Consider the following 26,428-nt stretch of genomic DNA (forward strand, 5'->3'; position numbering starts at 1 on the left):
GCGGTTTAGCATTATAATCTGTAAACCTACCCCAGAACTTATTTTTCAAATTCTGACACCTTGGTTATAATAAACCAGCCCCAGGGACAGGCGCTCTCAAGAACGGAGGAATTCAAGGAGTCCCACTGTTCGCCATGCCTCCCTCGGGCACACGCACAAAAGCAGGAAGCTGGCCCGAGTTAGCGACAACTCTTCCCGACCTGCGCCACAAGGGAACATCAGGGCAGCGAGGGCAGCGCTCCAGCCCAGGGCGACGAGAGCAAGGAAGAAGGGCAAACTAAAAACATCCACCCGACTTCCCATCTGTGGCAGTTCTTCCAGTCCGGTCTCTCGTTTCCTTCGCACCCCGAGACCCAAATCATGTCCTACTGCTCCACGGCTTTCTCACAACACACCTTCACTTGACACATTCAACGACACCCCTGTGGCTTCTGCAGTGTCGCTTCCAGAAGGGAGAACCATGGGCCCAAACTCATATGATGTCCAGGAAACAGTATCGCAACCTAACCAGATGCTTAAATCCAAAGCCTCCGCATCCTCCTTCCTTTCCCTTGATGCCCGCATCCATCAGTACATCTTGTGGGTACTATCACTAAACGTACCCCCAATGGATTCACTTCTCTTTACTTCCAGAGCCACCGCCCTAATCAAACCACCACCGGCTTTCTCCCAGGCTGTGGTAATAGCCCCATAGGTCTACTGCGTCTATGCTTGCTTTTCTAGATTATTCTCCACCGAGCAACCAACAATATGTTAAAAAAAAAAAAAAAAAAGTAATCTACTGCACGTTACTCCTCCTCAGACTAACACCAACCAAATAAAAACCTGCCAGTGCTATGAGACTGAAGTCTCAACCTGCAGCATACGGGGCTATACCTTGTCTGGCTCTTGCTTATTCCTCCACACTGACCACATTTCCCTCTGCCCCAGCTGTCACCGCAGCCGCCCCAGCCTGGTCTCTTCTGCTCAGACGTGCTCAGTTAGTTCCTATCTCAGAGGATCACGCCCTGACAGTCCTCCGCCCTGCACACAGTGCTCCCTCTAGCTCTCAGCCAGCTCTCAAGAGCAGCCTCCCAATGCCACTCATCCCATCAGCCTGTTTTGCTTCCTTGCAGGACTGAGATGAGCTAAAGAAACGAAGCAATCTCCCTACGGGGGACTTAGGGCCCAATCATCAGAGCTAGCCCCTAAGAAGAGCCCTTACGTCCTAGCTGCTCCCTGTCCACATGGCCTGCAATGAGCCTGGTGACAGGCTGCAGGAGGGCTGCAGGCAAAGAGCAAGTATAAATCCTAAGGTAAAAGAGCATTTGCCATAACGGACCAAAAACCAGGGCCCTGGCAAAATAGCACACATTTACCCAATACTTTTATGTATTAAATGCAAGGATTAAAAGGCAGAGGTTTTCTACCAGGCACATCAGTATATAAAAGACTCATATTTCTAAAAGCTGAATTTGCTCTCATTGGTCTTTTGCATGAAGGTGTAATTTACGTAATGTCATTACATTTCACCCACAGAAGACACAGTAACTACTCATGCTTTATACGCTAGGATAGCAACCAGATTTTTGTAAAAAGAGCTGAGCATCTGACAAACAGTATGAAGTCAAATTACATCAGGACGAGGCTGATCAGCCTTGGTCTAGGGCCATGTTTGATGCCACAGCCTGTGGCTCATTAGTATAAAAATCAGAAGGTAATCAAGAAACCTTAATAATACCACTAATAACTGCTGGCCTGTATAAACCAGAAATGCTAAAACAATGTTGTGTATACTGTACAGTTTAAACAAACAAACAAAAAAAAGATGAAATTTCAAATAAAACTGAGAGATTTCCTTCCAGTCCTCTTGAACCTCCACCAAATCACCAGAGAAATGTTTTAAAAACAGGATGAGTTCATTGGGACAAATGGAAAAGACAAATGTACCAAAATGCTGGAGGCTGGAAAGCAGCTGGATTCATGGCCGCTAACCCAGCAAGTCCAAAGGGCTGAGCTGCAATCGATAAGCAATCTGATGGACATCTCTAGAAGGTGCTGAAGGGAGACTGCCCCTCCCTGCTACCCGAAAAATACTACACAGGTTCAGTCTCTGGAGGGGGTAAGACAGGCTTCAGCCTTGGGACATCAGGCACACTGGGAATACTGGCAAAGTGGGAAATTCACCAAATGTTTGTATGCTGAATGCTGGAACCCTTCCTTCTGTCCCCACCCCCTACCCCCATCCCACAGTCAGCTCCCAGCTAGGCCTACACTGTCCAGGCAAACTATGTGAAGACTCTTCTTTGGGAAATCTGATCTCACTAAGAGAAATAAACAAAAAAACAAAAAAATGAAAGACACTGACATAAAAGTGGGGATGGGGCTTCACAACAAAATGCCAAAACACCAACGGTTAACTAGCCTACCCTTTCACTTAAAGCTTTTTAAAAAAAAATTTTTTTTAAGTTTATTCGTTTTAGAGAGAGAGCAGATGCAAGTTAACGGGGGAGGGACAGAGAAAGAGGGAGAGGGAGAAGGAGAGAGAGAGAGGGAGAGGGAAAGAGAGAATGAGAATCCCAAGCAGGCTCCACATGGTCAGCATGGAGCCCGACACGAGGTTCAAACCCACAGACCCAGTGAGATCGTAACCAGAGCTGAAACCAAGAGTTAGACAGATGCTCAACCGAATGAAGCACCCAGGCGCCCCATTTAGAGCTTCTTTCTAATCTCACAGCCAACAAAATATGGACTTATAACTACGCCTGAGCACATAATCTTAACATAAAGAATGAAACTAATGTTGCGTTTCACCATGTTACGGTGTCCTTCAGATCACATGGACTTCCACAGTGCAATAATAAAAAGGGCCACTTTAGCAAAATATTTGAGTTTCAGGTTTTCCTAAAACCTCTTATAGCCAGTCAATAATTTATCCATCTTTTATAGGGATAAAGTGAGATGTATTTCGAACAATATAAAATTCACTATTGTAAAGTGTACCCGTTCAGTGGTTTTTTAGTATATTCGCTATGTTGTAGAACTTACCACCATGATTTTTTTAATGTTTTTTATTTATTTCTAGGAGAGAGAGAGAGAGAGAGAGAGAAGACAGCATGAGCAGGGGAGGGTCAGAGAGAGAGGGAGATACAGACTCTGAAACAGGCTCTAGGCTCTGAGCTGGCAGTCAGCACAGAACCCGATGCGGGGCTCGAACCCACGAACCGCGAGATCATGACCTAAGCGAAAGTCGGACGCTTAACCGACTAAGCCACCCAGGCGCCCCGAACTTACCACGATTTAATCCCAAACCATTTGCATCATCTGAAAACAAATGCTATACCTATTCAGTCTCTATTTCCCCCTCCACCCATCCCCTGGTAACCAAGAATCCACTTTCTGTCTCTGTGCATTTACCTATTCTGGACATTTCACATAAATGGAATCACATAATATGTGGCCCTCTATACCCGACTTCTTTTCCTTACTATATATTTTCTTTTGCATTTTTCTTTACTTTTTAAAAGCCTATTTATTTTGAGGGGGAGGACGGAGGGAGGGAGACAGGGAAGCAGGCGCAGGGAGGGGCAGAGAGAGGGAAAGAAAATCCCAAGCAGGCTCCACACTCACAGTGCAGAGCCCGACATGGGGCTTGATCCCATGAACCACGAGATCATGACCTGAGCCAAAATCAAGAGTTGGATGCTCAACCAACTGAGCCGTCCAGGTGCCCCTCTTTTTTTATTTTTAATTGAGGTATACCTGACATATATTAGTTTCAGGTGTTGGCATATCTTATATATTATATAATAATATCATATACCATTATATACAATAGTTTTTTCAAGGTTCAGCAACGATCATGTGAAAGTAGCACAAAAAGGCTCATTCCTTTTTACAGCTGAGTATTTCACCAAATGGAAAGAACGCATTTTGCTTATCCATTAGCTGATGGATATCCAGGTCATTTTCCCTTTTTAGCTGCTATGAATACTGCTATCTGCTTTTCAGTGTCCAGTTCTTAAATGGGAGTATCACACCAAAAATCAACAGATATATGAAGAAAAGAACTTTTATAAAAGGTCTACATACACTAAATTGATAAGGCAAGGGGTGGGTGGGTGGCTCAGTCGGTTGAGAGTCTGACTCTTGGTTTCAGCTCAGGTCACAATCTTATGTTTCTTCAGTTGGAGCCCCGCATCAGGCTCTGTGCTAACAGCCCAGAGTCTGCTTGGGTTTCTCGCTCTCTCCCTCTCTCTCTGTCCCTCCCCAACTCACTCTGTCAAAATAAATAAGTTTTTTTTAATTAAAAAATAAAATAAATACACACACACACACACACACAAACCCTGGGGAAACAGGGGCTATGCAGAGAGGAGAACTTTTAACTAACTACTTTAGACAGTTAAAAAAAAAAAAAAGCCATGCCCATGAAAACAAAAAAATAGGACCCTATAAAATGGAATACTCAGAGAACGAGAGTTCCGTGAAACTAAAAATACACTAAAATTTTTTTCAATAGACTTGGAAGGTGAGAAGGCCTCCAATAAAGTAGAAAGAGAATAAAAAAGAAAAAAGTTAAATGAAAAAAAATAACAGAATTTTAAGACTTGCAAGTTTTCAAAACTTTATCATCCACACGTCCTTTCCTCAGGATGATGAAAGGCTGTGACTTGCTCAAATGAGAGAGTAAATGACAACGTTTGTCCAACGTTGTCTAAGAAAGACAATGAGGGGCACAGGAGACAGAGATCCAACGCAGGAAAGAAGGAAATGCAAGTCCTGGGATAAGGATGGTAACTCCACAATAACCATCATAAACCAAGAATATGAAACTTATAGACCATGACATGTCTCTGATCATGATAGATTTAAACATCCATAAGTCTGAAGCTATTTGATAGTAGGCATAAAGAAAATGAAATAATAATTCCAGAAAAAAACAAGAATCATGAAGAAAAGGAAAAGTAGTTACAGCATACTACATAACCTAGCTGTGCGAGCCTTTTATGAAGTCAAAACAACAAATACTGACCTAAAATTTATAAGACAACTCTATAGTGAGGACTGAGGGAACAGGAAAGGTGTGTGTAAATGAAGGGCTGGAAGAAAGGGTACTTTCCGTAGCAAAAGATGCCTAAAACTGAAAAATTAAGTCACAAGAATGGCATGTTATTTAGAAATATGGAAGCAAATTATCAAAAGGATCCATTAAGAACAAAATACAGTTACTCAAGGGGTGAGGTGTGCTTGGCATTTTTTATAATGGACTTAAGTGTTTGACCATTTTAAACTTTGTGCATGCATAAAAGAACTTGTGCCCATTCTGTTTTGAAAAGGCTAGTAATATAGGGGCGCCTGGGTGGCTTAGTTGGTTAAGCTTCCGACTTTCGCTTAGGTCATGATCTCACGGTTCATGGGTTCGAGCCCCGCGTCGGGCTCTGTGCTGACTGCCAGCTCAGAGCCTGGAGCCTGTTTCAGAGTCTGTCACTCCCTCTCTCTCTGACCCTCCCCNCTTCACAACAAAATGCCAAAACACCAACGGTTAACTAGCCTACCCTTTCACTTAAAGCTTTTTAAAAAAAAATTTTTTTTAAGTTTATTCGTTTTAGAGAGAGAGCAGATGCAAGTTAACGGGGGAGGGACAGAGAAAGAGGGAGAGGGAGAAGGAGAGAGAGAGAGGGAGAGGGAAAGAGAGAATGAGAATCCCAAGCAGGCTCCACATGGTCAGCATGGAGCCCGACACGAGGTTCAAACCCACAGACCCAGTGAGATCGTAACCAGAGCTGAAACCAAGAGTTAGACAGATGCTCAACCGAATGAAGCACCCAGGCGCCCCATTTAGAGCTTCTTTCTAATCTCACAGCCAACAAAATATGGACTTATAACTACGCCTGAGCACATAATCTTAACATAAAGAATGAAACTAATGTTGCGTTTCACCATGTTACGGTGTCCTTCAGATCACATGGACTTCCACAGTGCAATAATAAAAAGGGCCACTTTAGCAAAATATTTGAGTTTCAGGTTTTCCTAAAACCTCTTATAGCCAGTCAATAATTTATCCATCTTTTATAGGGATAAAGTGAGATGTATTTCGAACAATATAAAATTCACTATTGTAAAGTGTACCCGTTCAGTGGTTTTTTAGTATATTCGCTATGTTGTAGAACTTACCACCATGATTTTTTTAATGTTTTTTATTTATTTCTAGGAGAGAGAGAGAGAGAGAGAGAGAAGACAGCATGAGCAGGGGAGGGTCAGAGAGAGAGGGAGATACAGACTCTGAAACAGGCTCTAGGCTCTGAGCTGGCAGTCAGCACAGAACCCGATGCGGGGCTCGAACCCACGAACCGCGAGATCATGACCTAAGCGAAAGTCGGACGCTTAACCGACTAAGCCACCCAGGCGCCCCGAACTTACCACGATTTAATCCCAAACCATTTGCATCATCTGAAAACAAATGCTATACCTATTCAGTCTCTATTTCCCCCTCCACCCATCCCCTGGTAACCAAGAATCCACTTTCTGTCTCTGTGCATTTACCTATTCTGGACATTTCACATAAATGGAATCACATAATATGTGGCCCTCTATACCCGACTTCTTTTCCTTACTATATATTTTCTTTTGCATTTTTCTTTACTTTTTAAAAGCCTATTTATTTTGAGGGGGAGGACGGAGGGAGGGAGACAGGGAAGCAGGCGCAGGGAGGGGCAGAGAGAGGGAAAGAAAATCCCAAGCAGGCTCCACACTCACAGTGCAGAGCCCGACATGGGGCTTGATCCCATGAACCACGAGATCATGACCTGAGCCAAAATCAAGAGTTGGATGCTCAACCAACTGAGCCGTCCAGGTGCCCCTCTTTTTTTATTTTTAATTGAGGTATACCTGACATATATTAGTTTCAGGTGTTGGCATATCTTATATATTATATAATAATATCATATACCATTATATACAATAGTTTTTTCAAGGTTCAGCAACGATCATGTGAAAGTAGCACAAAAAGGCTCATTCCTTTTTACAGCTGAGTATTTCACCAAATGGAAAGAACGCATTTTGCTTATCCATTAGCTGATGGATATCCAGGTCATTTTCCCTTTTTAGCTGCTATGAATACTGCTATCTGCTTTTCAGTGTCCAGTTCTTAAATGGGAGTATCACACCAAAAATCAACAGATATATGAAGAAAAGAACTTTTATAAAAGGTCTACATACACTAAATTGATAAGGCAAGGGGTGGGTGGGTGGCTCAGTCGGTTGAGAGTCTGACTCTTGGTTTCAGCTCAGGTCACAATCTTATGTTTCTTCAGTTGGAGCCCCGCATCAGGCTCTGTGCTAACAGCCCAGAGTCTGCTTGGGTTTCTCGCTCTCTCCCTCTCTCTCTGTCCCTCCCCAACTCACTCTGTCAAAATAAATAAGTTTTTTTTAATTAAAAAATAAAATAAATACACACACACACACACACACAAACCCTGGGGAAACAGGGGCTATGCAGAGAGGAGAACTTTTAACTAACTACTTTAGACAGTTAAAAAAAAAAAAAAGCCATGCCCATGAAAACAAAAAAATAGGACCCTATAAAATGGAATACTCAGAGAACGAGAGTTCCGTGAAACTAAAAATACACTAAAATTTTTTTCAATAGACTTGGAAGGTGAGAAGGCCTCCAATAAAGTAGAAAGAGAATAAAAAAGAAAAAAGTTAAATGAAAAAAAATAACAGAATTTTAAGACTTGCAAGTTTTCAAAACTTTATCATCCACACGTCCTTTCCTCAGGATGATGAAAGGCTGTGACTTGCTCAAATGAGAGAGTAAATGACAACGTTTGTCCAACGTTGTCTAAGAAAGACAATGAGGGGCACAGGAGACAGAGATCCAACGCAGGAAAGAAGGAAATGCAAGTCCTGGGATAAGGATGGTAACTCCACAATAACCATCATAAACCAAGAATATGAAACTTATAGACCATGACATGTCTCTGATCATGATAGATTTAAACATCCATAAGTCTGAAGCTATTTGATAGTAGGCATAAAGAAAATGAAATAATAATTCCAGAAAAAAACAAGAATCATGAAGAAAAGGAAAAGTAGTTACAGCATACTACATAACCTAGCTGTGCGAGCCTTTTATGAAGTCAAAACAACAAATACTGACCTAAAATTTATAAGACAACTCTATAGTGAGGACTGAGGGAACAGGAAAGGTGTGTGTAAATGAAGGGCTGGAAGAAAGGGTACTTTCCGTAGCAAAAGATGCCTAAAACTGAAAAATTAAGTCACAAGAATGGCATGTTATTTAGAAATATGGAAGCAAATTATCAAAAGGATCCATTAAGAACAAAATACAGTTACTCAAGGGGTGAGGTGTGCTTGGCATTTTTTATAATGGACTTAAGTGTTTGACCATTTTAAACTTTGTGCATGCATAAAAGAACTTGTGCCCATTCTGTTTTGAAAAGGCTAGTAATATAGGGGCGCCTGGGTGGCTTAGTTGGTTAAGCTTCCGACTTTCGCTTAGGTCATGATCTCACGGTTCATGGGTTCGAGCCCCGCGTCGGGCTCTGTGCTGACTGCCAGCTCAGAGCCTGGAGCCTGTTTCAGAGTCTGTCACTCCCTCTCTCTCTGACCCTCCCCTACTCATGCTGTCTCTCTCCTAGAAATAAATAAAACATTTAAAAAAAAAAAAAGAAAAGGCTAGGAATATAAAAATGTTCTGAAAAGAAGAAACCTTATGAAAGAATATATAATTACCTCTTTACTCATAAAAAAATAAAAAATATATGTCTGTACTAAATTTAAAGGCTGTGAATGGCTTCTAAGTGAATTAGTGTTTTCCAGCAAGAATGAAGATTAAAGAAAAAAAAAGCTTCAAAATGATAAAACTTATTTTCCCCAGCTTATTTAACCACATACACTGTTCACCTAGCTAAAAAAATTCTTCTATGGGAAGAAATCTATCTATCTATCTATTTATTGAGACAGACAGACAGCATGAGCAGGGGAGGGTCAGAGAGAGAGGAAGACACAGAATCTGAAACAGGCTCCAGGCTCTGAGCTGTAAGCNTGCCCATTCTGTTTTGAAAAGGCTAGTAATATAGGGGCGCCTGGGTGGCTTAGTTGGTTAAGCTTCCGACTTTCGCTTAGGTCATGATCTCACGGTTCATGGGTTCGAGCCCCGCGTCGGGCTCTGAGCTGTAAGCACAGAGCCCGATACAGGGCTTGAACCCACGAACCATGAAATTATGACCTGAGCCGAAGCCAGACGCTTAACCGACTAAGCCACCCGGGCGCCCCGTGAAGAAAATAATTCTAATACTAACTCAATATTTCACTTTGCTGTTATGGGGAAATATTTTTTTTTAATTTTTTAAAATATTTTATTTCTAAGAGAGAGAGAGAGAGAGAGAAGAGAGAGACAGCGTGAGCAGGGGAGGGTCAGAGAGAGAGGGAGTGACAGACTCTGAAACAGGCTCCAGGCTCTGAGCTGGCAGTCAGCACAGAGCCCGACGCGGGGCTCGAACCCACGAACTGCGAGATCATGACCTAAGCGAAAGTCAGACGCTTAACCGACTAAGCCACCCAGGCGCCCCTGTTATGGGGAAATATTAAAGATCCTTGGTCGATTAGTTGCTTCTAATGCTTCTGAAATACTAGTAAAATGAGTCTTAAAACAATGGCTAAAATCGGAGGCATAAGTTGATAGAAAAGTACATTCTAAGGATATGCGGATTCAAGCTTTATAACAAACACTAACAATTTCCTCGATGATCTTATGCAGAGGACATGCCCCTCTGTGCAACCCTTTTCCTTTTCCTCCAACACAGTAAGCTGGGTCTCACCTCCGTGTCCTCCCTCACTCTGCCTGGCACACCCCCCCCCACGGCAGGTTCCTTCTACTCAATCTGGTCTCAGTGTCAATACCACTGCTCACCAAGGCTGGCTGACCTTTCCGCCAAAAGTGCCCATCTACCCTTTGTGCTAGATTGCTCACTAGCGCCCTTCTCCTGCTGTGAAACGATCACATCCAGACTGCAGAGGAGACGCCCTATCTGCCACATTCACCACTTTACACCCCCCGCCCCAGGCCTGTAATAGAACTTGGGACATTATCAGGCACCCAAATATGCTGCAGGTGAAGGAATACACAAATGTTTACCTCCGTGTTCTTGGTTTTGTTTTTAAGAGTCTTAATACACTCTCCGTTGTTTTTTTTTTAACGTAACTTGAAAGAGTAAAACTCTAATTAGCAACCCCCTAACCTGCTTTGAAAAGACCAAAAGCATCTTTCAAAATGCAGTTGGGATGCTCCCACTAAAGAATTAGTAGCCATTTTTCTGAGGTCTAAATCGAACCGGAATCTCGTATTTTATTGGGCAATCCTAGTTGGGGGGAGTGAGGAAGACGGAACAACCAGAACGGGCTGCGCTGAGTGAGGCAGAGCAGGCAGCTAAAGGGAGAGAGCAGCTCCAGGATGAGGAAGAAACCCGGAAGACAGGTACAGAACAAGAAAAACGGGATCTACTGCTTCGTGCTGTCCAATCTAATTCACCCTGTGCCATCTCAGTAAAACTTCAGTAAAGGTATATAGAACTTTAAAAATAAAGGCAGAACAGAGACTATCTCCCCTGAGAAGGCTTCCCTTATCTCTGTATCAAAAAACACTTACTCCCAGGCTACCTTTGGAGTTGGCTCATTAGCACTCCGATTGGTGTCTGTAAGCTCCAGAAGGGCAGAGATTAAGAAAGTGCTTCCCTCTGTATCATCAGCATCTAGAACAGTGTCTGGCACAAAGAGCCATTCAACATTATAATCTAAGAGCTACATCTAAATCAAAGTGAGATCAGTTATTTTAATTGTACTCTACTACCGAAATAAAAAAAGCGCAGCAACTTCAAAGCTTGGGGAGGTATACAATCAAAACATACTTACCGTTTCAAAAGTATTCAATACCACCAAAGGGAAAAAAACATTAAAATAATCTCCACAGTCTTGAAATCTGACAGGCACCGGTCTTGAGATGGACTGACAAAGGCTTGTGGGGGGCCCGCACTGATCGAAGTTCACAAACATTTCGTACTTCCACTTTAAGACCTCTTTAACAAAGGTGTCAGAGATGGACTGCGAGGACAGGACAATGTTTACTGCAGAGGAAGCCGAAAAAGATTTGCTTTCGCCAAACAGAAATTTGTAACCTTGCCTGTTGGAATTATTCGGAGTCTGAGGACGAAGAACATTGGACAAACTCTTCAGTTCACCCACTGGCTTTGGAGACAACGGAGAGGTTGGCTGTGGAGCTTTCGAAGCAGACGTCACCCCGTTGGACTTACGTTTTAGGGACGGCGGCAGTGCAGAGGTACTTTCCAAAGACTTGGAAAGATTAGCAATTCGTGAAGTACTTCTTGAGCTAAACACCTTAGTAGTGGAAGGTCTCTTAGACGCGGAGAGGGGCAAGCCCGGTTTACGAAACACATCTTCATCCGCTGCTTTAGCTTCACAGTGTTTCGAGCAGTATTCACCCTGGTTTTGTGGGGTTTCGACACAATCCTTGTACTTACACTTTGTGCCACTCCAAGATTCTTCCTTCGGAGCTGTATCTTTCCCCTGACCTATCTCAATAAGCTTCTCACTACTGTTCGCCATTTGTGAACATAAATCCATATCTTCAGGGTCACGCTGTGTTAGAAATAGATTCTCATCCTCCGAGTCACTGTTGGATTCACGCTTTCTCTCTTTCAAAGTGGTCAACTCTACATGATGTGCTGCTAGGTCACCTCCGCCTAAAGGGTCAGCTGACGTAGAGGCAATGACTTCATCTGTTGGTATTCTTCCGTTTAACACAACAGAAGCACTCTGGGTCAAAAGGCAAGGATCATCAGCCACCTGAGAAACACATTTGGTTTTCACGGGTTCTGGTTCGGAAGACACACGCTTTACTGATCGTTTCCCAGTATTGCTGGCACACACCTCAGCGCCTCCTTTAGAACTACGATCTGAGCTATCAGATTCTGGGACAAGCGTGTCAGGATTCTGTGCCGAACGCCGACCTGCTCTTCTGGTACCTGTACTTTCAGAACCCAGAGATCCTTGCCTGTTCTGTTTCGATTTGTGTTTCACCTGCCTTCGTGACTGAAGATCTTGGCTTGTCAACAGCTTCTTATTATTTTTGACGGAGAGAGTCTGAGGAGAAATTAATTTAGTCTTTTTTCTAGTATCAACCACTCCAACAGTTTTGCCATGGTCGCGTAACTGAGCTACATACCCTTGAGATCGCTGAGATAACTGAAACGCCCTACGAGGAGCCTTTTTCAGACCCAGTTTCTCAACAGCTGAAGTTGGTTCAGGGTACTGGCGAAGTACCTTTGGTGGGACTATAGCAGGAGTTGTCCTACAACTTATGTAATTGGAACTTTTATTCTGCCCTTTTTTGGTTTCTGAATGTGTTTTCTTAGAAGGTTTAGAATGCGGGACTCTCCTGATGGGTTTGGAGTAAGTACGAAGCTTTGGAGATTTCTTTCGTGAAACCGGAGAGTCTCTCTGAATATTCGAACTGGGACTAGACCTTAGCTCTGTACTTTTAAGATCATTTTCAGTCAGACCTCTCTCATTAAGAATATCAGACTGGTCCTCATTTCTCTCAGAAGGTGAAGGCCTCAGAGGATCTTCAGCTACAGGTTTTTCATATCGTTTTCTCTTAGGTTTTTTTACTTCAGTTTTGCAAAATTCCCCAACAGAACTACTACTCTGTGCTTCTGTGTGTTTTTCAATGCCCTCTGCTACTTTCTTAATAACCTCTTCAGATACATAATCTGTATCATAACCCCAGTCATTTGTGACATCTTTTATGTGAGTCAAATGTGAATTTTTTTCATCCTCTTGAACTAAATTCTTGTCTGGTTCCAGATCGTGCCAAACTGAAAACACATCATGTGGACTTTCAAACTCAAAAAACTGAGAATCTGATTCCTCAAACTCCCACAGGGACTTTGTCTCTTCTTCCTTTATTAGATTCCTTTCCACATTTGCACCAGCTACTGAAACACACTCCTCCGGGTACTCCTTCTTGATGCTTCTTTTGTCTCGTTTGATGTGTTTCTCAAAACCCAAAACTCCTTCATCGCCATCATCATCATCGGAATCTGAAATAATAATCACCTGGCCCTGGCAGGCTTCGCCAGCATTATTTGGGTTAACTGTGAAACATCTTTTACCTTTTACTTTCCTTTGTAGCTGGGACGAGTTTTGGGTTGAATCTGATGGAAACTTAATAACACTGGCTTGAGCTATTAAAGATAAGTCGTGGAGGTCGCGGTCGACCTGGGAGTCCGTCAAGGCTTCGGACTGTGGACTTAGGCTGGGAGGCTGGTCTCTCAAGTGAGAAGACACCTGACTGGTGGTACTCTTGCTAACTTCCTTACCTCTTGATTCAAGAACAGTCATGGGATTTTTGAAGGGCAAGGTTTTCTTCACACAAGGATCAGTCATTTCCGTCAATGAGACCAAATCTTTATCGTCGGCCTGACGTTCCTGTATTTGACGGCTGTTTTCACGGGAAGAGAAGATATCAAACTCTTCACTCTTTAATTGTTTCTTTTTCAGCAATAAACTGTTTTGAGATTTTCGCTCCCCATTTTTATCATCGGGAATGTCATTAGGGTCTAGAGAGAGATGGTTTATGAGGCCCTCCCCTTTCTGACCTCCTGAATCTTTCTTTGAAAAGAAACTGTCAATGGTAGCCACAGTCAGGTTTTCCTCTAAACTGACAGCATCATTGACCGAAGTACTTTTCCTGTGTTGCTTCATCACATGTGATAACTTAGCGCAGATTTCGGCTTTCTGTGGCTTAGTTTTTGCTCTCAAGGTTTTGCCAAAAATATCATCCTTGAAAGAGAAATCCTCAGTTGATGTGGACGCCTTTGCCAGAGAGTCAATGCCAGAATCAGTCAACGAGTGTGCTGACACTATCACCACTCTGTCACCTCCCCTTTCGGGACCATTTCTGGAAGTACGATTCTCTTTCACAGACTTATGCTTCCCTTTACTTGTTTTAACTGGGTCTTGAGCTCTGTCAGTGAAAAGGCTTTTACTACCCTGCTTTATGCATGACTCAGCTGAGAGATGGTCTTCCAATTTCAAATCTTTTACATAATTTTGCTCATTATCCTCTCCTATAGTGTTACTTGCTTTGATCGATATATTCTCTTGCATTTGATATGCCTCTGCTTTCATTGGTTCTTTAGAAAATGTTGGGCTGGAGCTTTCCAGACAGAGCAGGTCTTTTTTAGACTTCTTCCCTATCTGTTCACTTTCTTCTTTATTATAAGACGCAGGAGGGGTTTTACAAACAGGGGCCAGATCCACAAAAGTGCTACATGGAGGTACTTTTAATTTTATGTTCCTAATAATTTGCTTTAAACAAGTTTGTAACTCATGGGTTTCCTGAGTAGTCAATTGCCAACCTAGAGACAAATTTCCACGCAGAAATAAGTTGAGCTTATCCCAGAATCGCTTGCACAGAGTTTGCTGCCCAAGCTGATAACCTTCTTTAAGGAGACTTCTAATGAGCTGCACACAAGCCAGCTGGACAGAGTTAGATGGCATCGAATGTAACGACAGAGATGATATCATTGCTGTTCCTTTGGAACAATTTCCAGACGACTTCTCGGAACTCCGTGCAAATGCAGTGGTAGGAAGCTTGGCGCATTTTACAACAGCCTCCACCCACTGCTGGGAGCTAACCCACAGCAAGTGCAAACATTTTTTATTTCTGTGCAGCTCAATCACGGACACCAAAATCAGAAGAAAAAACTCAGTAACTTTGTCGCACACAGCATCTGTTTGGTTGAGGACATCTTTGACTTCAGAGTGCAGATGGTGAATAACCTCTACTATATAAGCCACACCCAAATCCTTAAGATCCATGAGGGACTGAACAAAAGGGATGAACCACAGAAACGTGCTGTTGTGAACACGCATGTCTTGACCAATATCTGACTGAAGCACGCTGGCTAATGTTTCCATCTCCTCATACATGTTAGGACAGTAATCTGGGCAAATGGCTGATCTCCACCCAGAATCCTAAATAGAAAGAAAAACAGACATTCAGATAGGCAAGCACCATTCATGGTGGGTTTAACACACAGTTGTAAACGAGAAAATACACTGCTTAGTTTTCCTACTTTGGTTCACATGTACCTACACATACCCCAAAGAGATGGAAAACATAGGTCAAGGGTACATGAGTACTCCTCCACATACCGTGGTCTCAGCCGGTTTTGATTCTAGTTGTGTCACTTATATCCCCCCATCCCACAGCCCCACAGCCTCTCCACCCTTCCTAACTGCCCTTAATCATCCAAAGGGTGCACCCTGAAGAGTCCATTTGTCATAGCACACGATACATCTGCTATTCAATCAGAAACCCCTTACATGGCAGCTGATTCAGAACAGCTACGTATCATAAAGTCAGCAAGTCAACCAATGAGGTACAACATCGTCTCTACAGAGGCAAGACAGTATCTGAATTCTCAAAATGTTTTATACCTTTTTGGTCTTTTCAGGATTATAATTGTATACCATCTGGCTGCAGGACACCGTATTAACCGAACGTGACTCCGAGTCTGACTTGGTCCTTAAATAGTAAGAATAAATTGAAATTATTGAAATGAAGAAGATTAAAAAAAAAAAAAAAAAGGAAAAAACCTATTGTTAAGTCGGTTACAATAGACTTCCTCACGGAGATTATTTTAAAATTCTGACACACTGGGAGCACCCGGGTGGCTCAGTCGGTTAAGTGTCCAACTTCAGCTCAGGTCACAATCTCAAAGTTCGTGGGTTTGAGCCCCACGTCGGGCTCTGCACTGACAGTTCGGAGCCTAGAGCCTGCTTCAGGTTCTGTGTCTTGGTCTCCCTCTCTGCCCCTTCCCCACTCACGCTATCTCCCTCTCTCTCTCAAAAATAAATGAACATTAAAATCCTGACACATGAACTCAACTAACCTTACAGAGCTGTTCCGTATATTCTGGATCTCTTTATTGTAGCTCATATTGTTGATTATGGTCTGAAATGCCTCAATAGGATCAATGCGTTGACCCCAGACCTTTGATCCAAGGCGATCCAGAATCACCATAAAACAGTGTAATGCTGGCCAGAAAGGATCCACGCTATTATCTGAAATGCAACGGAATAACTGCTGCTTTACGAAACAATTAGAAAAAAACGTGAAAATATGTTGAGGATTAGGCATGCTTTATCTGGGCAGCCACAAAACTGAAAGCAAAGCAGCAAGTCATTGAACACAAAGTGCCGCCAAACACACCGGTTTTAAAAACCTGGTAAATTTAAAGTTCCTTCTGCATTTTAAGCAATACTATACGCCACTAAGCAAGTTTTTAAAGAGAAGCAAACTGAGTCTAGGTAAACTCACCATTCTCATCCTGTGTGCACACCTGAAACCATCCTTCCTACCAAACAAAGCCCGTGGTACGGGAAATTCTGGGTTAGCATGAACTGTGTTTTGTATGCCATCTGGCTGCTGTAAAGGTCTGAATCCCTTAGCTAATGGCTAAGTAGATACACACCCTTCATCATCCACCCGTATCTCAACATGGCTTTGTTCTCTACTTTTCATCCAACTGGCAGGAATTCCCATCACTCAGAAGCTCTTCCCTCCAGTTTTTCCCCTCCTATCAGATATGCAGTGGCTAAATACTGCCCGACTCAAAGGCCTTCAATTGCTCCTTAATGTCTTCCCAGAAGATTCATAGTCCTCCGTCTTGCGCTTATAAGATCCTACTCTGTTGTTTCTTTCCAGCTTTGTTGTCCACACTCCCATAATCAGACCTGACCTATAGCAAAAACAGATAGCTGGCTTCTCCCCAGGTGAGAAGCAGAATGCCTTCACTGCCAGCACCACCTAGCAAACTCCTACGCATCCTTCCAGCCCAGCTCCAACGCTCCTACTCCGTCACACGTTCCCTGGTCATGTGATCTCCTACAGCACTGTTCTGACACGGTGCTCATTCAGTTACAGATATTCTCTGGCCACCCTAGAACTTTCTGCGTTATTTTCCTCAGGGCTCTTAAACTCTACTTTTCTCTTTTTTTTGTTTTATCATAAGCGTTTGTGTAGACCTTCTCATATACTTTCTTATCCTTTCCTGCAGCTGACACAGTATCTTTTGCCTAGTAAGCTCTCAAGTAAGGAACAAAGTCATCAATTAGGTGAAGCCCATTTCGAAAGGTTTCTTAGATCACATGACTCACATTTTGAAGGTCAGGGGAGCTGGATTAACAGAGAAGGCAGAATTGCATGGGCAAGGCACAAAGAAATGAACTATTAACGTAGTAAATGCTGGTAAACGAATTAGTTATAACTTTGAGAATAATCTAGCAAGAAAACCGATGCAATCAAAAAACGAATAACAATTATATAGCTCTTTTGGAATCTTGCACAATTGAGTTTATATCCACAGTGGAGTCGCCTAAAGGCAAGCAAGTGTGGGGGGAAATTATATTCGTTATGCGTAGGATGTGGCATCCTTCATCATTATTCATTCCTTCATCAAGATGAGAAACATTCATTACCGATCCTCCCTCATCAGCCTAATACAACCACAAGCAAAAGAAAGTTAGGGTCTAAAAATAAACATTACTAAGAGTTTTACACGTTATTTTCTAAAGTCTGAAGAGCACTGTCCCAAGAGTACTTTCTGTGATGACGGACATGTTCTTTACTTACGGTGTTCAGTACTAACCACCAGGTACATGTGGCTACTGGGCACTGGAAGCACAGTTCGTGGGACTGGAAAACTGAATTCTGTCTTTAACTCTAATTAACTTAAATGCACACAGCAACATCTGGCTAGCAGTCACCAAGCTACACGGTGGAACCCTAGAAAACCAAGAACCAGGAAAAAGGACGCCAGAAGGACAGTTTTAACTACCACATCCCCGGAAATGTACCTGCCAGTCTTGATTCTACCACTAACGGGGCATTTCAACATGAAAAAGTAAGTTAACCCCCCTGGGCTTCAGTCTCATCCTTTATGAAGGGAAAGTGTTGAAATTAAACTCTAAAGGTCACTTCCAATTTAAAAATCTAAACTGATGACTGAACCAAAAAAAATGCCCATCCTTGTTTTTTCCACGCCATCCACCCAAATTCTTGCAGTGACACTAGTATTTTCAAAGGGCTCATCACAGCATTCAAAAGCACATAGCACATAGAGATCATTACCGTCTGCTTGCCTCTCCATGGTGTGAAGTATGGACTGCATGAAATCATTCTGTTTGTCTGAGCCCAGCAACAGGGAGTCCATGGCCTGCTCTTCAAGAATGGTCAGCAACATGCAAATACCTGTAAGATCATTTACAGTTTTCCTGACTTGATGACAGAACACTGTTCTGATGCCTTCTCAGGCTTAGCTGGCAAAAGAGTAACAAGGCAGTAAAACGAAGCAAACCAGGATCCAGTTCCTCCAACATTTAAATCTGAGATATTCCTACACAACTGCTCCCATGTAACAGGACTTTAGACCGACGTGACAGAAAAAGGGAAATGGTGCAGACTTGGTTAGAAAACAGTTTCGAAGAGGATTACCACACAATTCGTATTTCCTCAAATCCAGGATGCCTACCATTTTGAAGATGACCATGGTTTGAGTACTCATCACTGCCAAGCAGGACAGTGGCTGTAGGACTTAGAATCCGTGCAGCAGGGTAGACCTATTCTGAGTCGGTGTAGAACTTGCTGAAAACCAAAGCTAGCATCTCTTTCACCAGGAAATAGTCTACAGACAGGGACACCTCTCATATCAAATCCTAGTCAAGTCCACTGCTATACTAACATTTTGTTGTATCTAGTATTGCTTTAAATAAAAGATTGACTTGCCACACTCGAACATGTACCTCTTACAAAGACGGTTTCTAGAATAAAGCTGCAAAACAAGAGGTGTAATGGCTAAGTCAATATAATGACAGAACAAGAATTGGGAGCTATGAAATCCTTCATCGACTCACCAAGAAAGAGCTTCCTTTGCAAAATACTCACTGAAAATTGTAGAGAAAGACTAGTTGTGTCTGTGCAGGAACAATACTCACCCAACCAGTAGTTCTTGTAGTTGGTGGTATCGTACATGTGGGCAGGCAGAAGGATCAGTTTACCCTTCTCGAGGACAGAGGAAGTATAAATGTCCGGATCTTCCAAAAGTCCCAGCTCGATGACTTTAAAAAGGCAAGTTAAAACTTCCTGCAAGTCATAATAGTCATCTCTGTCCACTTTTCCCAAATTCCTTGCGGTCAGGATAGCCCAACGTCGAACCTAAAGGCATAACATGTTTGTTACTTCATTTGGTGAGTAACTGTCCGTGTGAAGCAAGAACCTAAGTGAGAAAACAGGATTGTCTATTTGAAAAGACACCAGATACTCATCATGCAATGGTCAGACCCTATCTGATTCTGATTGGAACTAACCCTAAAAAAGCATTTAGGAGATAGATCATCATCACTTCCATCCATTTAAATGCTGATTAGAAATATGACACTAAGAAATTATTACTTTGGGTGCGGTGACAGCATTGTTTCATTTTTTAAAAACCCTTATCTTCTAGAGACATATTTAAGTATTTTACGGATAAGATGCTCTGACGTCTAAGATCCGCTTTAAGTAACCCAGAAAGCAACACAGTACTGACCACATATCGATAACTGAGAAAGCTCAGTGATGGACAGAAGGGGGTTCATGACACCATTCGACTTTTGTATGTTTGCAATTCTCCAGAAAAGAAAGTTAGGGGGGAAAAAAAAGTGAAGCCTCAAAAGAAATCAAAAGTCACCTCTAAATGGCAATATAGCAGAAAGAAGTGACTTTAAAAATTCTTGTGGGCCATGAATTAAATCTAGTAATCGCAATCAACCTTAACTAAATAAAACAGGACAGAAAAAGACCACAGTGCATCTTGCATGGCAGGAGAAGGATTCTGGGAAACGTTCAGCTGACATGTGTGGGTACTCAACGAAAACCATTTTTTACTGCAGACGGCCAAAAGTTTGAGAAACGGGGCTAAAGGACACAGGAATGGGCTGGCTCCATGAATTTTAAACTTTGGGGGAAAAAACAAAGGAATGTGTGAGTCCATACTGATAATAGGTAAATAAATGGGAGAAAAGAAAAAGGCTCCTGATTATTATAGTGGAATCAACATCCAGGACTGCCCGGCATTATGTGTAGAGTGCTGGGGTTGGAAAATTATATTGCAAATCTTAGAAAAAGTGACTCGGGCAAAAACATCAGTTAACGCTCGATTTAGGAGAAAATTCTGGTGAGGAGCAGGGCACTTCTGTGGTCTCCCGATATCTACGAAAGAGAAATTAGACGGTGAGGAAATGGGGTACCACCTCGACTAGCTGATCAAAATGAACATAACCACGTAGAGCAAGGGACACAGTGCACCTGTGTGGGTGACACTGAGGAGGACAGAGCATCACTTCTATGCAGTCCTCCAACTGGGAGCGTGTAGCCTGAACCTAACAACGAGGAAACATCAAACCCCAAATAAGGAGCAGTCTGATTTTAAAAAGGGCCAGCAGGCGTGTGGCGGGTGGGGGGTGCAGGGCTGACGGTACTCTTTAGAAATGTCATAAAGGACAAAGGCTGAGGAAATAGTCCAGATTAAGGGGGAACAAAGCAAAAAGCTAAACAAAGCCCAGGGACCATGGAGCCAGGCTGCCTCCAGGCACAACCTGGTCACCACGCACTAGTCTTGATGGATGTGGCCAAGTCGGACTCAATTTCCTCATCTATAAAACACAGACATTACCTGCCCCACAGGGCTGTTGTAAGGTTTAAATGAATTAACAGCTGGAAATGACACAATACTGCACCTGAAATACAGTAAACCTGAATATTTGCCATCGTGATAAGCCTTTATCCAAAAAAGCAGTAGTTTACGTAGCACGACTGCCAGAACAGTATCAAATGGCTGACCTTAATTTTCACTGAATAAAGACTGTTGGTGCAAGAGTACCTCAGCTGTCTGAAAGGTCACTTCACTTTCTCTCTCAAATGGTACTTGGGCACTTGCTTCTAGATCGACAGCTACAGCTCTCTAGCACACGGAAGATCCTCTTTCACGGTCTTTGAGGCTCTACTCTGGCGATGGAGAAGCGGACTGCATCTCTGTGGGAGGTAGTCTTTGGCTCCCTCCGGACCGCTCCGTCTTTATTTTTTTTAATGTTTATTTTTGAGAGAGAGAGAGAGAGACAGAGCAAGAGCAGGGAGGGGCAGAGAGAGAGGGAGACACAGAACCAGAAGCAGGCTCCAGGCTCCGAGTTGTCAGCACAGAGCCCGACGTGGGCTCGAATTCAGGAACCGCGAGATCATGACCTGAGCCGAAGTCAGACGCTTAACCGACTGAGCCCCCTAGGCGCCCTAAGACTTCTCTGTCTTTAAGAGCCAGAAGTATTTTCCACAGCTACCCGGCTTCTAATCGTTTCCCTCTCCAGCCCTGTGTCTGCATTATAAGTAACTTGGTTGTCTTCCAAATTCATGAAGTCTCTCTTCAGCCACACCTAAGTAGCCATTCAATCCAAGTTTTTAATTTTGTGTGTTTCATTGCTACCTATTTTGCATCCTTAAAAATAGGATTTTCAGGTCCCCGTTCTATTGAAGCACTTTATATACTGTGTATCTGATCATTCTAATAAAGGGGTTCTCTGGGTACATTTGCTTATTTCTATCTCCACTCATAGAGTGGTTTTGTTTTAATTTTGCCAACTCAGTTGGGATATACCTGTGGGCATCTGGCAAGAACTGATGACTGTCCCTCTGGAAAGGATTTGCAATGGTTCCTGCACATTATCAAGCAAGCTGGCAAATAGGAAGCTCTCTTAGAACCAGAGGGCTTGGGTTACAAATTTTTGTGAAAGCCCTTTTCCCCCACCTGGGTTTCAGAGACAGACACATTTCTGTCTTGTCCCTTCAGCTGTGAATTACTCTCTGCTACCCTTCTGACAGTGTGGCCCATCAAAGGTCTGTTTTAAGGTAGAGCCTCTATTCTAATTCCCTATTCTTATGCCTTAACATCCATCTGTGAAACCCACACTCTTAGGTCGGACTAACTTTGGCTAACTCTCTGGGGGACTGTAGCTTCCAGTTCCCTGTCCATTGTAACTGTGCCTTCATGGATAAGCGTATAAACCCTGTTATATTTTATCTGCTGTAGCTGTTTCAGAGGAGTAACAGTTTTCAGTTTACAGGGACATCCGACCGCCAGAATCGGTCTCGCGCTGACATTCAGTTTGGATGAGGGTTACGGTCCAAGACCTCAGAATCAAGGCTACGTATAACCTTTCATTCTTGACACACTTCCATCATGCATAGTGGGTCCATGCACGGCCCACTTTCAAGTTTTAGTCTTTATTATTAATGCAACTAATCTAACATCCATCCACAAACTCACCATCCAATACAAAACTACGGCCCCTTCAACATAACATGCATCCCTCATCTTCTTGTCCCCTCCAACCTGAGCTGACCTGAATCCCATCTTCATCCCCCTGCTTGCTTTTACACAGTTACTGCATCTACCTGTATTCCTAAAAAATATTCTTTTATTTATAACTTTATGAAAAGGGTTTCCTCCTATATGTAATCTCTGGAGACTATGTCACTTAACAGCCTATTACCAGGATTCGTCTATTTTGTTTCAAGTTGACAGTCTGTTTAGACTACTACAGAATATTCCAGCACGTGAAGACATTCAGTTGACTCACGGACTCCCGTCACCAACAGCCATCCTGGCTGTTTGCAGGTTTCTGTTAATTCTGAGAAGTGTGCTCTGAAATTTCTTATGTACGCCTCCTGTTACAAATGTCCGAGAGTATCTTACGCATACACTCTGGAATGAAACTGCTGGACCATAGATAGATGAATGTTGAAATTCAGAGGAGGCCAAATGAGTCTGCCAAGTTGACTGCTCCGAGTTACCACTCCACCAGCAAGGACGTGGTCCTCCAAGTTCCAGAGCCGCATCCTAACCCCCGCAGCCTCCAACTACTACACGGGCACAACCCACGATCTCACTGTGGTTCTACCATGTCCCTTGTCATGGATGTCAAACTGTCCTTCCCATGGCTATTAGCCACAGGCACTTCCTCTTCTGGGAAATGCCTATTCAGGTCTTCCTTTTTTCTCTTGGGGTTTTGTTATCATTTACAGCTTCTCCCAATTTTTAACTTGTCTCTTCTCTTTAAGATGCATTTTTAAAAACACAAGTTTTCAATTTTGATACAGTTGTATCTATCAACCTTCCTTTTAGAATGAATGCTTCCTTTTAAAGAAATCTTTCCGGGGCACCTGGGTGGCTGAGTCGGTTGGGATTGTGACTTCGACTCAGGTCATCATCTTGCAGCTCGTGGGTTGGGGCCCTATATTGGGCTCTGTGCTGACAGCTCAGAGCCTGGAGCCTGCTTCGATTCTGTGTCTCCCTGTCTCTCATCCCCTACCCCACTCACACTCTCTCAGAAATAAACAAACATTAAAAAAAAAAGAAATCTTTCCTTGCCCTAAGATCTAAATTATATACGTGTATATATACATATATAAGTACGTATATATATACACATATACAAATATGTATATATACACACATATATACGTACATATACATATGTGTGTGTGTGTGTATGTGTACACACACACACACACACACACACACACACTTTCTGCCAAGAGTTTGGCCATTTTATTTGTGACACTTAATCTATTTAGAGTTTTTAAATACATGATCTTTTTTTTTAAATTTTTTAACGTTTTATTTATTTCTGAGAGAGAGAGACAGCATGACCAGGGGAGGGTCAGAGAGAGAGGGAGATACAGAATCTGAAACAGGCTCCAGGCTCTGAGCTAGCTGTCAGCACAGAGCCCAATGTGGGGCTTGAACCCATGAACCATGAGATCACGACCTGAGCTGAAGTTGGACAGTTAACCGACTGAGCCACCCAGGCGCCCCTAATTCTAAATACATGATTTTTTCCATAAAGATACTTTGTATCATTTCCATGCCTAGTCCTTCTTTTCCCCATTGATCTTATACATTATCTCTATCAAATACCAAACTTCTAAATATGAGTGAATGTCTAGTCAATCCCACTGGCCAAAGTGTCTATCTGTATAACAATATCACAATTTCATAGTAAGGACTGCTTATCGGTTAGCCTCCCTCATCTTCAGAAATGTCTTGGCAATTTGGGATCCTTCCTCTTCCATATACATTTTTTATCTTTGTCATTTTTTAATTTATTTTATTAAGTAATATCTACACTCATTATTTATTCACTTATTAATTTATTTAAGTAATCTCTACACCCCTGGGGCACTCAAATTCATGACTCCAAGATCAAGAGTCACATGACTGAGCCAGCCAGGCGCCCCCTTTGTGTATATACATTTTTTACAACCACCTTAACATGTTATATTAAAAACCCTGTTGGAATTTATTTAAAAACATTCTGAATCTACAGATCAATTTGAACAAACTGACATCTTTCTGTTACTAAGCCTTCTTATCCATGAACATATGATCTTTCTTTACTTAGACTCTTTCATATGTTAATTTTTATGATTTTCCTGTAGAACTTTTATATCTTTATTAGATTTATGCCTGGGTATTTAACACTTTCTGAATCTGTAATAAATGGAAACTTGCCTGTATTAATTTTTGGCTGCCTGTGTACAGAAATATCACTGACTTTTACAAACACATCTCTTATCTAGTCACCTTGATAAACACCTATTTCTCAAAACCTGTAGATTCTTCAGGGTTTCATGTAAATGATTTTGCTGCAGATAGTGGCATTTCACCTCTTCCCTTCAAATTCTAATACCTCTACTTTGATTTTCTCATCTTTTTTACTGCATTTAACGGAACCCCAATCTAACACTCTATAGAAGTAAGGCTGAGCACCTCTATTTCTGATTTTAAAGGGAATGCTTCACTAAAGGTCAATTTGGGTAATGTTTCTTTTAGGCTTTTTACACGTATTACGCATCAGGTCCTTTCATTCCTAATTTGCTAAGAATGTTTAATCTGAATGGGTGCTGAATTTTATCAAATGGTTTTCTGCATCTATTCAACCACATGGGTTTTTTGTTATTAAGGTGAAATTACATTTATGGACTTTCTAATATTTTGTTTAAGATTTTTGCATCTATGTTAATAACTATAATTTACCTGTAATGTGGTAGGTGTCTAGTTTCTGTTAGAATACTGGCTTTATAGAATAAATTTAAGAGTATTCTTTTTCTGGAAGGACAGACATAAAATCAGGATAATCTGTTTCTATGAAGTGTGGTAGAACTCCCTATAAAACCATCTGAGCCTGGTATTTTTGTTGTAGAAATATTTATCAATGGTTCAATTTAGTTAACAGTTATCATAGTCAATTCTAGTAAGTTACATTTTTCTCAAAATTATTTTATCTGTTTTCAAGACTGCTGGCATTTCCTTTGAACTTCATTTGCAACTACATGGATGGAAACTAGAGGGTGTTATGCTAAGCAGAATTAGAGAAAGACAAATATGATAGGGCTTCACTCATATATGGAATTTAAGATATAAAACAGGTTAACATAAGGGAAGGGAAGCAAAAACAATATAAAAACAGGGAGGGGGTCAAAACATAAGGGATTCTTAAATATGGAGAACAAACAGGGTTGTTGGAGGGGTTAGGGGAGGGGGGCTGGGCTAAATGGGTGAGGGGCACTGAGGAGGACACTTGTTGGGATGAGCACTGGGTGTTACACATAGGAGGTGAATCACTGGAATCTACTCCTGAAATCCTTGTTGCACTACATGCTAACTAACTTGGACATAAATTAAAATAATAAATAAATAAATAAACTTTAAACCAAAAAAAACAATAGCTCCACCAGCTTTGATTAGGTCAGTATTTGCCTATCAGTTGTTTTTCAATCTCTCTTACGTCTTTTTTGCACCCGATGTTTTAGGTGTTTCTCTTAGAAACAAAACTACGTGGATTTCATTTTTTTTGTAATCCAATCTAATCTTTGTCTTTTCACTGACAAATTCAGCCCACTTACATTAAACACTGATATCCTTAAACCTGTTTCTTTGTATGAACGATTTTTCTATATTTCTTCTAAAGCATTTTTTTTTTTTTTACCTTCTAAAATAATTCACTACCTAGCTCTGCCCTTAACAAGACGAAGGCTAGCAGGCACGCTCTCACATCTTTCATGCCCGTGCCCGCCAACCCCAGCACGTTGTTACTACCTAGTCCAAGCTATTATCGATATATTCACTTTCTTCAAACTTAGCTGTTTTTGAATAATAAACTTGACCACAGTATTCAACCAACTGTATAGATTTCTTATGCTACCTCCTCAATTCTTCACTCTCTCATGTCCCTCATTCAGTGTCAG

At 42.0% G+C, this 26,428-nt stretch overlaps 1 protein-coding gene across 1 annotated transcript in view; it reads right to left on the reverse strand.

The window, feature by feature from the left end:
* The window catches only part of SETX (senataxin), an 80,520-nt gene that overhangs the window by 43,800 nt on the left and 10,292 nt on the right, over positions 1-26,428 (reverse strand). The window contains exons 5-9 of the mRNA XM_077768416.1: positions 19,087-19,306; positions 18,224-18,343; positions 15,984-16,155; positions 15,529-15,616; positions 10,918-15,063 (exon numbers count right to left, since the gene is read on the reverse strand). Of these exons, the coding sequence (XP_077624542.1) occupies positions 10,918-15,063; positions 15,529-15,616; positions 15,984-16,155; positions 18,224-18,343; positions 19,087-19,306 (4,746 nt within the window). The remainder of the gene's footprint in view (positions 1-10,917; positions 15,064-15,528; positions 15,617-15,983; positions 16,156-18,223; positions 18,344-19,086; positions 19,307-26,428) is intronic.

The sequence above is a fragment of the Crocuta crocuta genome, unplaced genomic scaffold (genome assembly GCF_008692635.1).
Source record: "Crocuta crocuta isolate KB4526 unplaced genomic scaffold, BGI_CrCroc_1.0 scaffold35, whole genome shotgun sequence".
Lineage (NCBI taxonomy): Eukaryota > Metazoa > Chordata > Mammalia > Carnivora > Hyaenidae > Crocuta > Crocuta crocuta.